Source organism: Pyrgilauda ruficollis, unplaced genomic scaffold, assembly GCF_017590135.1.
Source record: "Pyrgilauda ruficollis isolate IOZ18807 unplaced genomic scaffold, ASM1759013v1 scaffold29, whole genome shotgun sequence".
NCBI classification, from domain to species: domain Eukaryota; kingdom Metazoa; phylum Chordata; class Aves; order Passeriformes; family Passeridae; genus Pyrgilauda; species Pyrgilauda ruficollis.
Window position 1 is genome coordinate 14,769,174 of NW_024524266.1, and position 12,212 is coordinate 14,781,385.

General features: G+C 38.8%; 1 protein-coding gene across 7 annotated transcripts in view; it reads right to left on the reverse strand.

Moving 5' to 3' along the window:
• The window catches only part of TAB3 (TGF-beta activated kinase 1 (MAP3K7) binding protein 3), a 43,406-nt gene that overhangs the window by 11,410 nt on the left and 19,784 nt on the right, over window positions 1-12,212 (reverse strand). For 2 of the 7 annotated variants that reach the window (XR_005955515.1, XM_041472266.1), the window contains exons 2-4: window positions 6,734-6,922; window positions 4,338-4,394; window positions 2,371-3,820 (exon numbers count right to left, since the gene is read on the reverse strand). Coding sequence is in view for 6 of the 7 variants with exons in the window: in XM_041472266.1 (XP_041328200.1) it covers window positions 2,371-3,820; window positions 4,338-4,394; window positions 6,734-6,835 (1,609 nt within the window). In the remaining variant the exon portion in view is untranslated. The remainder of the gene's footprint in view (window positions 1-2,370; window positions 3,821-4,337; window positions 4,395-6,733; window positions 6,923-12,212) is intronic. The other 5 variants (XM_041472270.1, XM_041472269.1, XM_041472268.1 and 2 more) reach the window with 5 other exon arrangements.

The window sequence follows — 12,212 nt, forward strand, 5'->3', positions numbered from 1 at the left end:
GACAGATCGATTTCTCCAACCTCTCTCTGCCATTAATTCACTCCCTCATTTTCATCATGGTACTGAAATTTATGACTTTCAGTCACAAACTGATGCTGGGGTCCCAGAGAACCTAAGAAAAGAATTCTGACTAGCTAGAAGATAGTATTCAGTTTCCTAAAGAAGAGTATTTCTCAGTATTTCATCACGATGCAAAGCTGGCCAAGTCAGTGTGATGCTTAATCCTTTCTGATCAGGCTGGTTTTACCTGATTGAAGTCTGCTAGGACAGAGAAAAAGAAGACATTTGATGTGGGTATTCAGACAAACATGCTGCTCATGTAACAATATTCCAGCAAACTGTTCAAGGCAAGGACGCTGTAGAACCTGCAAAATGCTAATTCATGAGAAGTCCCATCCAGAACTTGCCCTTTTCTTCATCCCATCCAACAAAGGCAAAGCACATAACATCCAAGAATATTAACATATGAGCTAAAAAGAATTAGAAAAATAAGTAACAACATGACAACTTACTGCAAAAGAACACCCCAACCTGTCAGAAGCAGATATCAGCATTCCACACAAAAATGTAGCACTGTAATTTGGATTTTGTATGGATGCACCAATTCATGGCCAACAAATAAACACCAAAGAGCCTAGCCAAGAATAACATCAGGTGTTTTTATACTACAGGCACCAGAATTACTGAACAGAACTGCTCTCTACTTTTTCAAGTAGCATAAGTCATGCAAGCAGAATTAAGAAAAAAAGTACAGATATCAGAATGATTTTCCACTATTGTTACCAAACCCTGTCTCTGTGTGATTCCTTCAACTTAACATGGTGTGACTACATTTCAGAGCTTCACATTATACTCTAGTACAACTCATCAGCTATGACTCATATTACAAAGAAGCAAAGTACAGAAACCAGAATGAATTTCTGGTTACACTTTTTACAATGGCTCAAATTCCAGCGAAAATTAAACAAACTTGTTCCCTAAATTAAGCTGTTAAATACACTCTTTTCTCCTTTGTGGTAGTAAAGAATAAAATGTTTATTCTTTTACAATTTATTTCTATCAAGAGTTCAGAGTGCAGCAATAAAAAAAAGCTCTGGTAGGTATTGCCACAAATGTAATCACCCCAAAAAGCATATACTAATTAGTTTTATTTGCTTTGCTTTTCAGAGACACAAATCTAGTGGAAGGCACAAAGGCAAAACCAGGTCTTACATTTCAGAACATATTTTTCACAGCTATGTGAAGCTACTTGTATCTTTCTCACATAAATGACAACCTCTACTGAAGCTGTAATAGTAACACTACCAAACAAAGCACGAGGTCTCAGTTACAGACCTACTGGCATTCATTCTTACTGAAGAATTGGGTCTACAGAATTTCTAATTGGGTCTACGAGGTACAAAACAGCTTTGTTGAGGAGTTAGAAGAGCTCAAAAGGCAGTATAAGTGAAATAAGAAATCAAGAACTACAGAGCAGCACTATAAGCTCTCCCTTCAGTTCTCTGAAGTAAAACAAAGGCTAGAAGGAACAACAGAGGAATAGACTCCTCTTTCCAAACACAAATCCAGAAAATACCTGTTGCAGGTTATCATTCTGTCATTACCCAAATGACTGGTTTGAATGCTTGCAGATTGATTCACTTGCTCAATTTTAAATGCTTCAAATCTACACAGCAGATTACTCCAAGAAAAGTAGTTTTCATCTCAGGATTAACTCCACATTTTTTTTTCTTTACTGAATTACCAAATTCTTCATTTACAGAATTTGAAATTCAATAAATTAAAACTATGTTTCATCCCTGTGCAGCAGAACACACATCCTAAAATTTGTCTGCTAATCTCCTCTTCCTCTTTGAAAACTCAGAGTGGAAGAAGTGAACTTTTGATTTAAGTTCTTCAAAATAATTGTTTTATTACCTTTATTGACAAAGTTTTTTTAGCTGCATTCTTATCTCTCTCTTCTCTTTCACTTAATATTCTTCAATCTAAACCAAATGCAGAAACATTTCAGGTGTTCTAAAACACTTGAAAAACATTGTAAAAATTCACATGTAGATTTATGACCCAGTTCTTCAATGCAGAATTGACAAAATTGACACACAGTACATGAACAAACTACGTATCTTTGTTAATTGCAGTGTTTTAAGAAAGCCCCCTAACATGAAAAGTACAGCAACATTAAGACCCTTAGAAATTCTTTATGTATTAGACTGAAATTTGGTAGTATTAAAAAAAAAATATCAGCAAAAACAGTCTGATTTTTGACAGTTTCTATTTTTCTCTGTACAGGTTCAAAAATTCTCACTAAGCAGCAAAACCAAACTGAAAATGCATTTTACAACACCACTATTTGCAGGGTGAAACATTTACCTTGAGTGTAAGCATAGTCGTCTGATCCAGAACTAGAACTTCTCTGATACTTATGGCTTCCTTTTTCTCCTCCAGATCCTGGGATTACAGAAATAGGCTGAATAGGTTCTGGTGCTGCAGAACGCTCTTCTTGGTCCACTAAATTTAAAAGATTCTCAGTCGGTGCTCGACCTACTGTGATTTTAAAAATGGTTGGGTTTGGCTGAGATACCATTACCCGAGGAGACTGTGTTGGTGCACCTGCAGGTCCAGCTGGCTGAGTGTAGGTAATATATACTGGATTAACACTAAATGGAGGTTTGGGTTGTCCCGACATACCTCTGGATGGAGAGCTTGAAGGAGGAGTAGTGGCTGCATACAGCGGGTGCTGGTTTCGTTGAGATGGTTGATTACTTATAGGTGAAGGGCTTCTGTTCATTGCAGTCCCAGGTCTTTGCGGTGGCTCAACTGTAATTTCTATTTTATTCATGGAACCTTTGGATAAACTAGGTCCAGCAAAAGGAGGAAGGTACGATACAGAGTGACCACCTTGCTTTTGAAAAGTCTGGGATGCTTGCTGATATGGATGGGGTGGGACAGTAGAAGGACTAGGAGGCATGAAAACATGTGAACTCTGGTGACTCAGCTGAGGAGGTTGAACTTGGTGTTGAGGAGAGCCGAAGGGAGAGGGACACTGGGACGCCGGTGGTGATCGAAAAGCCGACTGAGGGATCTGGGGTTGTTTTGGAGAATACTGAGAGGGTTGGTAGTTCTGTTGATGTGGATATACAGGTAGAGGACGAGGAGTATAATGTGGAACTGGGCCCTGTGGCGATGAATGCCACTGTGTATTCTGAGGAGTCTGTCGTCCTGAAGAACTTTGAGATGTTTGTCTAATATAAATAGAGCCAGGAGTCCCATAAAGATTGCTTGGAATCTGTGGAAGAATTTGTAGAGCTCTGGGTACACTCTGTCCAGAGGGGAGGTTTTGTGATACTGTAACAGTAATGGGATTTGTACTGTACCGAGGTATGTGCATATACGTGGGAGGGCCTTGCATAGCAGACGTGTTCATTCCTGGTTGTATGGAAGATGGCTGTGGAGGTGGCTGTGGAGGAGGAGTAGCTGCATTTCTATTCTGGTCATTCACGAAAAATGGATTGTAACTAGGAGAAGCTGCCACAACGGCGGGAGCAGAATGTGGTTCTTGAACTAAGCAAATGAGCTGTTTACCTGCCGTGCGCTGCGGGTCAATGTGTCCATCGCTTGAGCTGTGTACCAGTGTACGACCACCATTAAGTTGAGCTCCATCCCCCGCGTGATAGCTGGTATGAGGATGAATACCCAGATTAATGTGCAAAAGGCTATTTCTATTCATTCTGGTGTCATCAGGGCTGTGGTACTCCATGTACAAATACTTGCTGCTCTCCTGTGCGAGGGCTCGACAACAGGCATCGAGGTTGTTGTTGTTCTAGGAGCAAGAACAGGCACCATTACTGTCACAGAGCACAGGAAAGAGCCAGCACTCTGTGTTCAACATTCAGCTGAGGCCACAACCAGGCCTAGCCTGGACACAGCTAGGGGTAACGTTTCATACACAGGTATTGTGAAATAAAGATGGTATGCAAGTAACACATAGATCACATTGCATCTGGCAAAATGCTCTGGTAATACTAGTTACACTATGACATATCAAAAAAAACCCCCACATCCAGTTTCGGGAAAGCAATGGTTACAGCTCTATGCATGTTCTTCACGGAACAAGTCTGTACAATTAATTACTTCTACAACACAAATCAAATTAAACTAGATCAAAATTGCAAACTCTGAAAAAGCAAAACAAAAATGCAGATAACATTTCAATGTTTATCTGAGTATTTACTGCTTTCACTTTCAGTTTACTGTTTACCTGACTATTTCTCTTAACCCAGAAGTTTAAAAACTCAATATTTTAAACCAGCTTTTATTGGTAGAACAGTATTTAATACCTTAACAATGAAGTCAAAGTATTGCTTGAAGAAGTCCTGGGGATTCCATAAAGAACACTGCAATTCCAACCAAATTTAAACCACTTTTAAGAATTTCAAGCTTAAGGCTAAAAAACGTTTATTCATAGATCAGTGAGAAACCAAATAACCCTTTTAAATGTTTGATTTGTTCTGTGGTGCTGGCAGTTGAAACAATACAGACAATAAATTATGAATCAAATGAGAAATATAATGGGGAATTCCTTTTCCCTTCTTGCCCCTCTCCACTAATTTTAGCTTAATGTAGTCTGTTAAAAGAACAACACAAATGATAGCTTTTCCAAATGAGTAAAATCACTAGAAAGCGTTCCAGATGGTGGATTTATTTTTCTCCCCACTTTATCATGTAACAGCCTCCATCAGCTGAGTAGCTAAAGAAAACAAATTTCACTTTAAGTTCAACTAAATATGGCCCTCAGCACCCTAACTTTGTTAAACATGACCCAAGACTGGTACCCTCTGTGACAGAGAGCACCGCCTTCCACGGCAAGTGTGTACATATTTATATATGCACACACACCCCTGCCTTCCTCAGCGTGCTAAAATTACCATTCTAAGGAATGGACATTAATAATGGCTGCACTTCTATTTAAAACACTATCACTATCTATATAAATTTGTATGCATATATTACATATATACACATATGGCCTTGCAATACAATTTTCAACAGCCACTGGCTGAAAAATCATGTTACATTTCTTTTCTCATGGACTATACCTAGTCAGTCTTAATATCAGAGTGAAGGTGATTCTCCCATAATTTCATATGATTTCACTCTGAGATGAACTCACATATTCTGTATTTTCTCATATGTAGAGTTACTACTAAACAGGACAGAAGAGTGCGGCACTTAAATAGGAGCTCTCACTCTACAGACACTTCTCCCTGACAACCTCCCTTTGTGCTGAGCTCTCCTTCCAGACATCAGTGATCACTGGGAATGTCCAGACATATCACTAAAAATTTAAGACCAAAATATGTGGGAATCAGACCTTGTAATAACAACCAGCACCACAATGCCAAGACAGCAGTCTCAAAAATGTGAACCACTACCATCAGCCACTTGCCATCTAAACAGATCTTCATGAACAGAGCCTTCAGTTTCCTTAGGTCACTTGGTCAGGGTGCAGGTAAAGAGAGCGTATACAGGACAGGCTCTGATCTGATTTTATCAGGGTATGGAATATATTTGTCATTTCAAAGGACCCTCAATTTTTGACTGGCCTAAAACTCCAAACTAAAACTCTATTTAAATCTAGAGTATTTATTGCAAATGGTTACTGGAAATCAGCACACACATCTTTAAAATATAAAGTTAGTTTGGAGACAAAATCTATACTTAAAAACATAAGTACGTGCAAAGTTAACTAGCTATCCAGAATGCCATATAATAGACAGAACAACATATGCTTCTGCAGGATTATGGGTTCTTTAATTTTATCAGTTTAAAAATGTCTATGACAAACACAGTTCATCAAAAGGTTTGTGTACTTAACAGTACAGAAGATATGACTATCAGGATAACTAAAGCTTTAAATTGAAGGACTTTCCCTGCTTTCATTTGTCTGAAAGCAATTAACTTTTATTTGTATGATTTAGAAGACAATGCAAAAATTACAACCTCTATTCTAAGTAAACCCACTCATCTGCTAGGGACAGGCAGGATGCAAGTACAGCTTTCCAACCTCAGCCATGGCCATACAAGGCCAAACCAGATCTTGCATGTTTCTATTCCATTCCTGATTCCTCCCATTAACTGAGGGTATTCCCAGAAGACCACTACTTATTACATGTGGTAACTTATTATCACTTCCAACTTCTGATTTGAGATGAAGGTGGAAGGATGAAATGGAAAGGAAAATGAGTACAGAAAGAAGAGCCACCACCTGACCTAGAAAGAGAGAAGTACAACTAAACCTCTGGAGAGCCATGAGAAAAAGATACCATGAAGAGGGAAAACTGCCAGATTGCTACCTAAGTCCAGCTCCTTATCTTGGAAGGATGAGTAACTGTTTACTAAAACCTCCTCCAGTATATGTATGTTATTTATGTAGCCATCACCAATTAACATTCCATTAGCCACTTTATTATCCATATGCATACAGTCACAGGTCACACAGACAATGAAAAAACATCAGTGCAAAATAACCTCCACGAACCTAAGTGAAGAATGACAGAATTTTTGTACCTAAAAGACAAGACAGAAATGCAAGTACTGGAGTCTTCCAACTTTTTAAAATAAAACCAGGAGAATGAAAATCTATGCTCCACATGTACTACTAGGAAGGGTATATAAGGTTCATACTGAACTCATAGATCATGCCAAAATAAAATACACAGACTCTTCACCATACCTGAAGCATGCACTGAGATACCACCCCTTCAGGTATCTCAGGGAAACGCTGCCGGAGATCATGGAGTACCTGCACATCAAGCTGTTGGCTGCCCTGCGCCATGCCAGATGGATGATGTTCCAGATTACCAGAGAACAGAAGTCAACAGGCCTTCCAATGATTGTGGTCTTCTGAGGCTTCTGGCATTTTCTGTAAGAAAGAAAACACAATATTTTAGGCCATCACAACTTTTTGTCCTTCCCAAACTGCTTGTGTAGAAAAACTACTGTAATGCTTTTTAACTACCAAGAGAGACAACAGATTAAACATAAGGATGGGAATAATCATGTCTCAAATAGTAATGTTAAAACACTTAAAATACCACAGGTATGCCTATATGGCATTGCACTGGAATGTGCTAGCTCAGGTCTATATTCAGTCCCACTGTGGCACTGTGTGTAACTTTAATTATTGTGACTTGCATAAAATAGAACTGTTACATACTCCTAGTAAAATTATGAACAGTCTGCAGAGAAGAATGAAGTTATCATCAAGTACAGATGTTTTATTTACAACATGCTAGAAATAATAGGCTAGAAAACTAAGTAGCATAGCTATCAAAAAAATACTGTTCTATTAACAGGGTTCAAACTCTTTTGTCTTTACGTCACTACAAACCCAAGAAGTTGGAAGCAATTTTTGGGAAACTGAACAAGAATTACATAGAATTTAAAGAGCCCTTTCCAGGATTAGATAAGCAACTACAGAAGATTATTGTGAAGTACCTGTTACATTCATACTAACATAATGAGTGACAAAAACCAAACCAAACAAAATCCCCTAAACCTCCTTCCATTTCAAAATTCTTGTATTCAACAGCAAAAATATTCTATCTGAGCTTCAATACCCAAGGACTACTGGAAGGCAAATACGGTCTGAGTCAACCAACGCTTTTTGTGCTTGTGGCTCACAATCACAGCAGTAACCGAAAAGCAGCTGATGTCCAAGCAAAGATTCACAAAAACTTTGCATGAAGTGCTGCATGGCACAGCCTGTTACACATCTATCACTGCTAAGCTTCAAAAGCCTTTCCAACAGTACTGTGCAGTGGAATTTGTAACTGCGGAGAATGCACTGCTGTGTTCAAAAAGGAAATGAAAATCAGATACCAGCAGAGCTGGTGTTTAATAATATATTGCTACCCAAAGTCCCAAGTTTAAATCATGCTTATCTTGACCTCAGTGCAACTGTGGGTGGCACATGGCACAGGTGTTCAGTCAGCTTTTCATTTGTTAGTTCAACTTCCAGCAGCAGCCTCCAGCAGCAAAACAGACCAGCAAAAGCCTGGCACACGTACCTCTAGGCACTAAAATTCCAACAGTTTCCTCTGAAAGTTTATTTTCATAGGCAAGATAAAAGAATATGTATCTACAAAGAAAAGTAAATGTCAGGTTTAAGGTAAAAAAAAAACCCACTTAGCTTAAAGTTTTAGGGGTAAAAAAAGCAGGAGTCAAGTCCAGTCCACGATGCGTGGCTCTGCATGCGGACAGCTCTCAGCTGCCCTCAGCATTCACTGAACACCACCTTTGCTCACAGGAAGGGTCCCTCTCTGTCCCATCTCATATATTCCAGTACTCAGTATCACATCTGCCACGTCACACACTTTTTCAAGATAAATGAGACAAGTCTAAAGAACAGTGAGATATGCAAGTTATCTTGCTGTGACCTAGGAAATATGACAATAAACTTATATTGTACATCACAAATCATTTCTGTCCACTGCAGTAACACTATTTTTAAAAGGAAATGCAGCTTCCAGCAGAAAATTCCTGTCTACACTCACAATACGGGATCTTTTATAAACCTAACTTTTTTCTGTAAATGACGAACAAACATTATACTCTGAAAGGCAGAGCATCACAAGAATACTCAAAGAAAACCTGACAGCAATCAAGCTCTATGTGTTTCTAGACAGCTCTCCTTATCCCAGGAGGCAAAGGCTGAAATGCAGTAATGAAGGAGTACCCTACCATAATAAATTGCGGTTAAAACTTCTGAGGAATAACAAATGATGGCATCTGAAACAGAAGTTAATAATTATAAAAATTTCATTTGCACGGGCAAGAGCCTCTGCATCATTTCTCTCTTAAAATAAAAGTTTGAATGTAACATGGGTGGCTGTAAAAATGTAAGATGCAGACTGAAAATCCGTCATCAATACATTCAGTGTTTTCCTACTACAGTTTTAAAATAACAGAAATTAACTTTTTGTCTTCTAACATTTCCCAAATATGTGTGGTGAATAGAGGTATAACGCAAAATAATTGGCAGTTACTGGCCAACTACGAATTTTATCAAACTTCTAAACACAATGGATAACAAAGTTTCATTTTTATTTTGAGGAGTTGAAGCTTCCAGCCTTTACACTTACACAAATAGCCTTAAAAAGCCTACGAGAAACCCAAAATAACTGTTGGGAAGCATGAACAAACACACAGTCATTCTGAAGTCCTTGGATTACATTGCTAAGCTACTGCGTAAGTTTCTTGGGGTTTTTTTCCCCCTAGCCAATACCACAAAATTTACCATTGTCATTATGTACAAGCCCAGCCTTTTGTCCTACCCATTATCTAGCATTTTGTTCAGCTTATTTTACTTGACCTGAGTACAACTGACTGCACATTTTCCACTCTAAGCAGGAACAAACTGGCTGGAACACAATAGCCACTTCCCATGTTGCTGCACAGCACATGGCAGGCAGAGAACCAAGTTATTCAGTGAGCCAAGGGCTTACAGCAAAGACTACACAGCTGAGATGCTTAGACAAGAACTCCTGCTGAGCCACAACACGCTAGGAAAGCAATCCTTCAAAGACTTTCTTCCACAGCATTCACAGGCTAAGGGACACACTGAGCCTTACATGACCAGCCTTGTAATTACTGAAAGTTCAATGCACCAAACACCAACCCAAAATGAAAACAGTATGAAACATCTGTAGCTTTCAGGAAGGAGTTGAGAGTACTCAAACTCTAGATGAAAAGTATTTCAAGAAGATGGAATAAATTAAGAGTGCTAAATACATGGCAGTTCTAATGGCAAAACCACAGCATACTGTCACAGAATTGGTCCCGCTGTGTTAACACACAGAGCTGACTTCAGGAGCCACTCAGTGAATCTCAGGGATTAAGCAAACCATGACTCAAGTCCTAAAGAAATACAATAATTTGCCTTTCACACCTTTTAAATGCCCAAATGATATGTACATGAAAACAGTATCTTTACATTTAATCTTTTCCTTAAGGCATTTGTGTATATTATGAGTTAAGAAAACAACCAACAGTTCCATCAATCAACTGATGCCTCTTTCCTGAAAGAGTAAATAAAAAAGTAGAACTACTACAATCTTGATCCTCCCCAAGATCTGTTCAAATATATAGAGAAGGAAATCTATTCTGCTACTGTCATTTTTGAAGCAGTAAATCAATTTAAATAAAGACACTTAAATCACCAGGACAAAGATCCAACTGAAACTAAATTATGTCAATAAATACTAATTATGTCAATCAATACTGTCTGAAAATGTATATATTATGTACTGATGTGCACTTATATAATTACCATATATGGAACAATTAAGTAATTATTGAGTGAATTTCCAGAAAACAGGCTACATGGAAGACAGTTTCTTAGGCTTAATAATTTAAATTTAATTGTTAAGAGTTTTATAACAATAGTTGGGCATTGAAGTGTATGAAGAAAAAAATAAGAGGCAGAACACAAAAATAAAAATCAGCTTACAGAATCATAAATATACTGGGGTCAGAAGCTACCCACAAGAAATATCAAAGTCCAGCTCCTTGCCCTGTACAGGACAGCCCCAAGAATCATATTGTGCCTGAGAGCACTGTCCAAACACTTCTTGAGCTCTGTCAGGCTTGGCGCTGTGACCACTTTCTTGTTCCAGTGGCCAACCACCCTCTGGGTGAAGAATCTTTTCCTGATACCCACCCTAAACCTCCCTGACACAGTTTCAGGCCATTCCCTTGGGTCCTGTCACTGGTCACAGAGCAGAGATCAGTGCCTGCCCCTCCTGTTCCCCTCATGAGGAAGTTGTGACTGCAGAGAGGTGTCTCCTCCAGGCTAAGCAAGCCCAGTGCCCTCAGTTGCTCCTCCACACCCTTCGCCACCTTCACAATCTCCTTGGTAGTTACAACTCACATAAAACTGAACAGCTTTCTCCATCTTTCTTCTCACCTCAGTCAACTCAACTGTACTAACTCGACCTGCTAAAACAATTTAAAAACCAAACACTTCTTATTAGTTTAACAAGCTTTTTCTGCAGAATGCATACCCACTGAACATCACACCACTGTGTAAAGGAAGATGAAAAGGTAAAAAGAGGAAAAGGATACAGGACCAAGAAGACCACACCGCCTCCCTCTTTTCAGCACATGCCAGTCATCCGATCTGTTAAAGCTGTAACAAGAGAACACCTTCACCTGAAGCAGATTTGTAACAAAAGCAAAAGCTGTTCTTGTATAAACAGCAGTAAATCAGGATGGGGATTTACCAAGTGCTGTCAATACTGGAGTTAGACAAAGACCATGCTGTGGCACTGCAAGAAAGCTGCCTGTCAGCTGAGCCCCAACGCTACCACCAGATACCAGGTCAAAACTGAAACCACACTTCAAACTCCCCATCACTTGCTCACCATCCAAGCAATACTAACACTATCCTCTACAAAAACTCTTTCTGAACAATGTGGCAGACCAACTGATTACAGGCAGCAGCTCTTTATCACCGGAATGATTACAGTCCCTACATCTCTGCTGACACACGGTTAAACATTTCCAAAGGCCAGGATACTGTCCATATACTGCTTGCCAACAGTAACACATGAGAAGACAAGAGACTAATTAGCTCAGACAACATATTTAGAAAGCACTTTATTAGACTGAGTATTAGTATATTTGGGACTTTAGCTGCTACTGTCATTTTAACAAATAAAATATGATTTCAGCCATTACTGCATCATCACATTCTAATTCCACTTCTGTATTTCAGTACTCAAGTAGATGTTCAGGTGTATAATTATCGTGGTACTTCCTACAGTGACTGCAAATAGAAAAGCTGTTGAAGAGCAACATTTTTGTAAATCAGCTTGTACAGAACCATGGCATTTAAGATAAAATATAAAAATTCAAACTGAGTTGCTTCACACAAAGGATTAACTATGCAAAAACGTGTTTTTTAACATCCCATCCCACACATACCTATTGTTTAGTAGGTATCAATTATAGCCTTGTAAACATGCCCAGCATATGACCTGGCTGCAGATGCAATCATGTAATCCCACCTCTAATCCTTGAGCAGCCTCTAGAACCACTGCTACCTCAAATTCAAAGGTGCCTGCCTGCAGTAGAAAATCACATTGGCTGTAGTCGTTAAAAATAATCACAATCTATTAATTCTAATGTTGAAAATGAAGACAACAGATTTG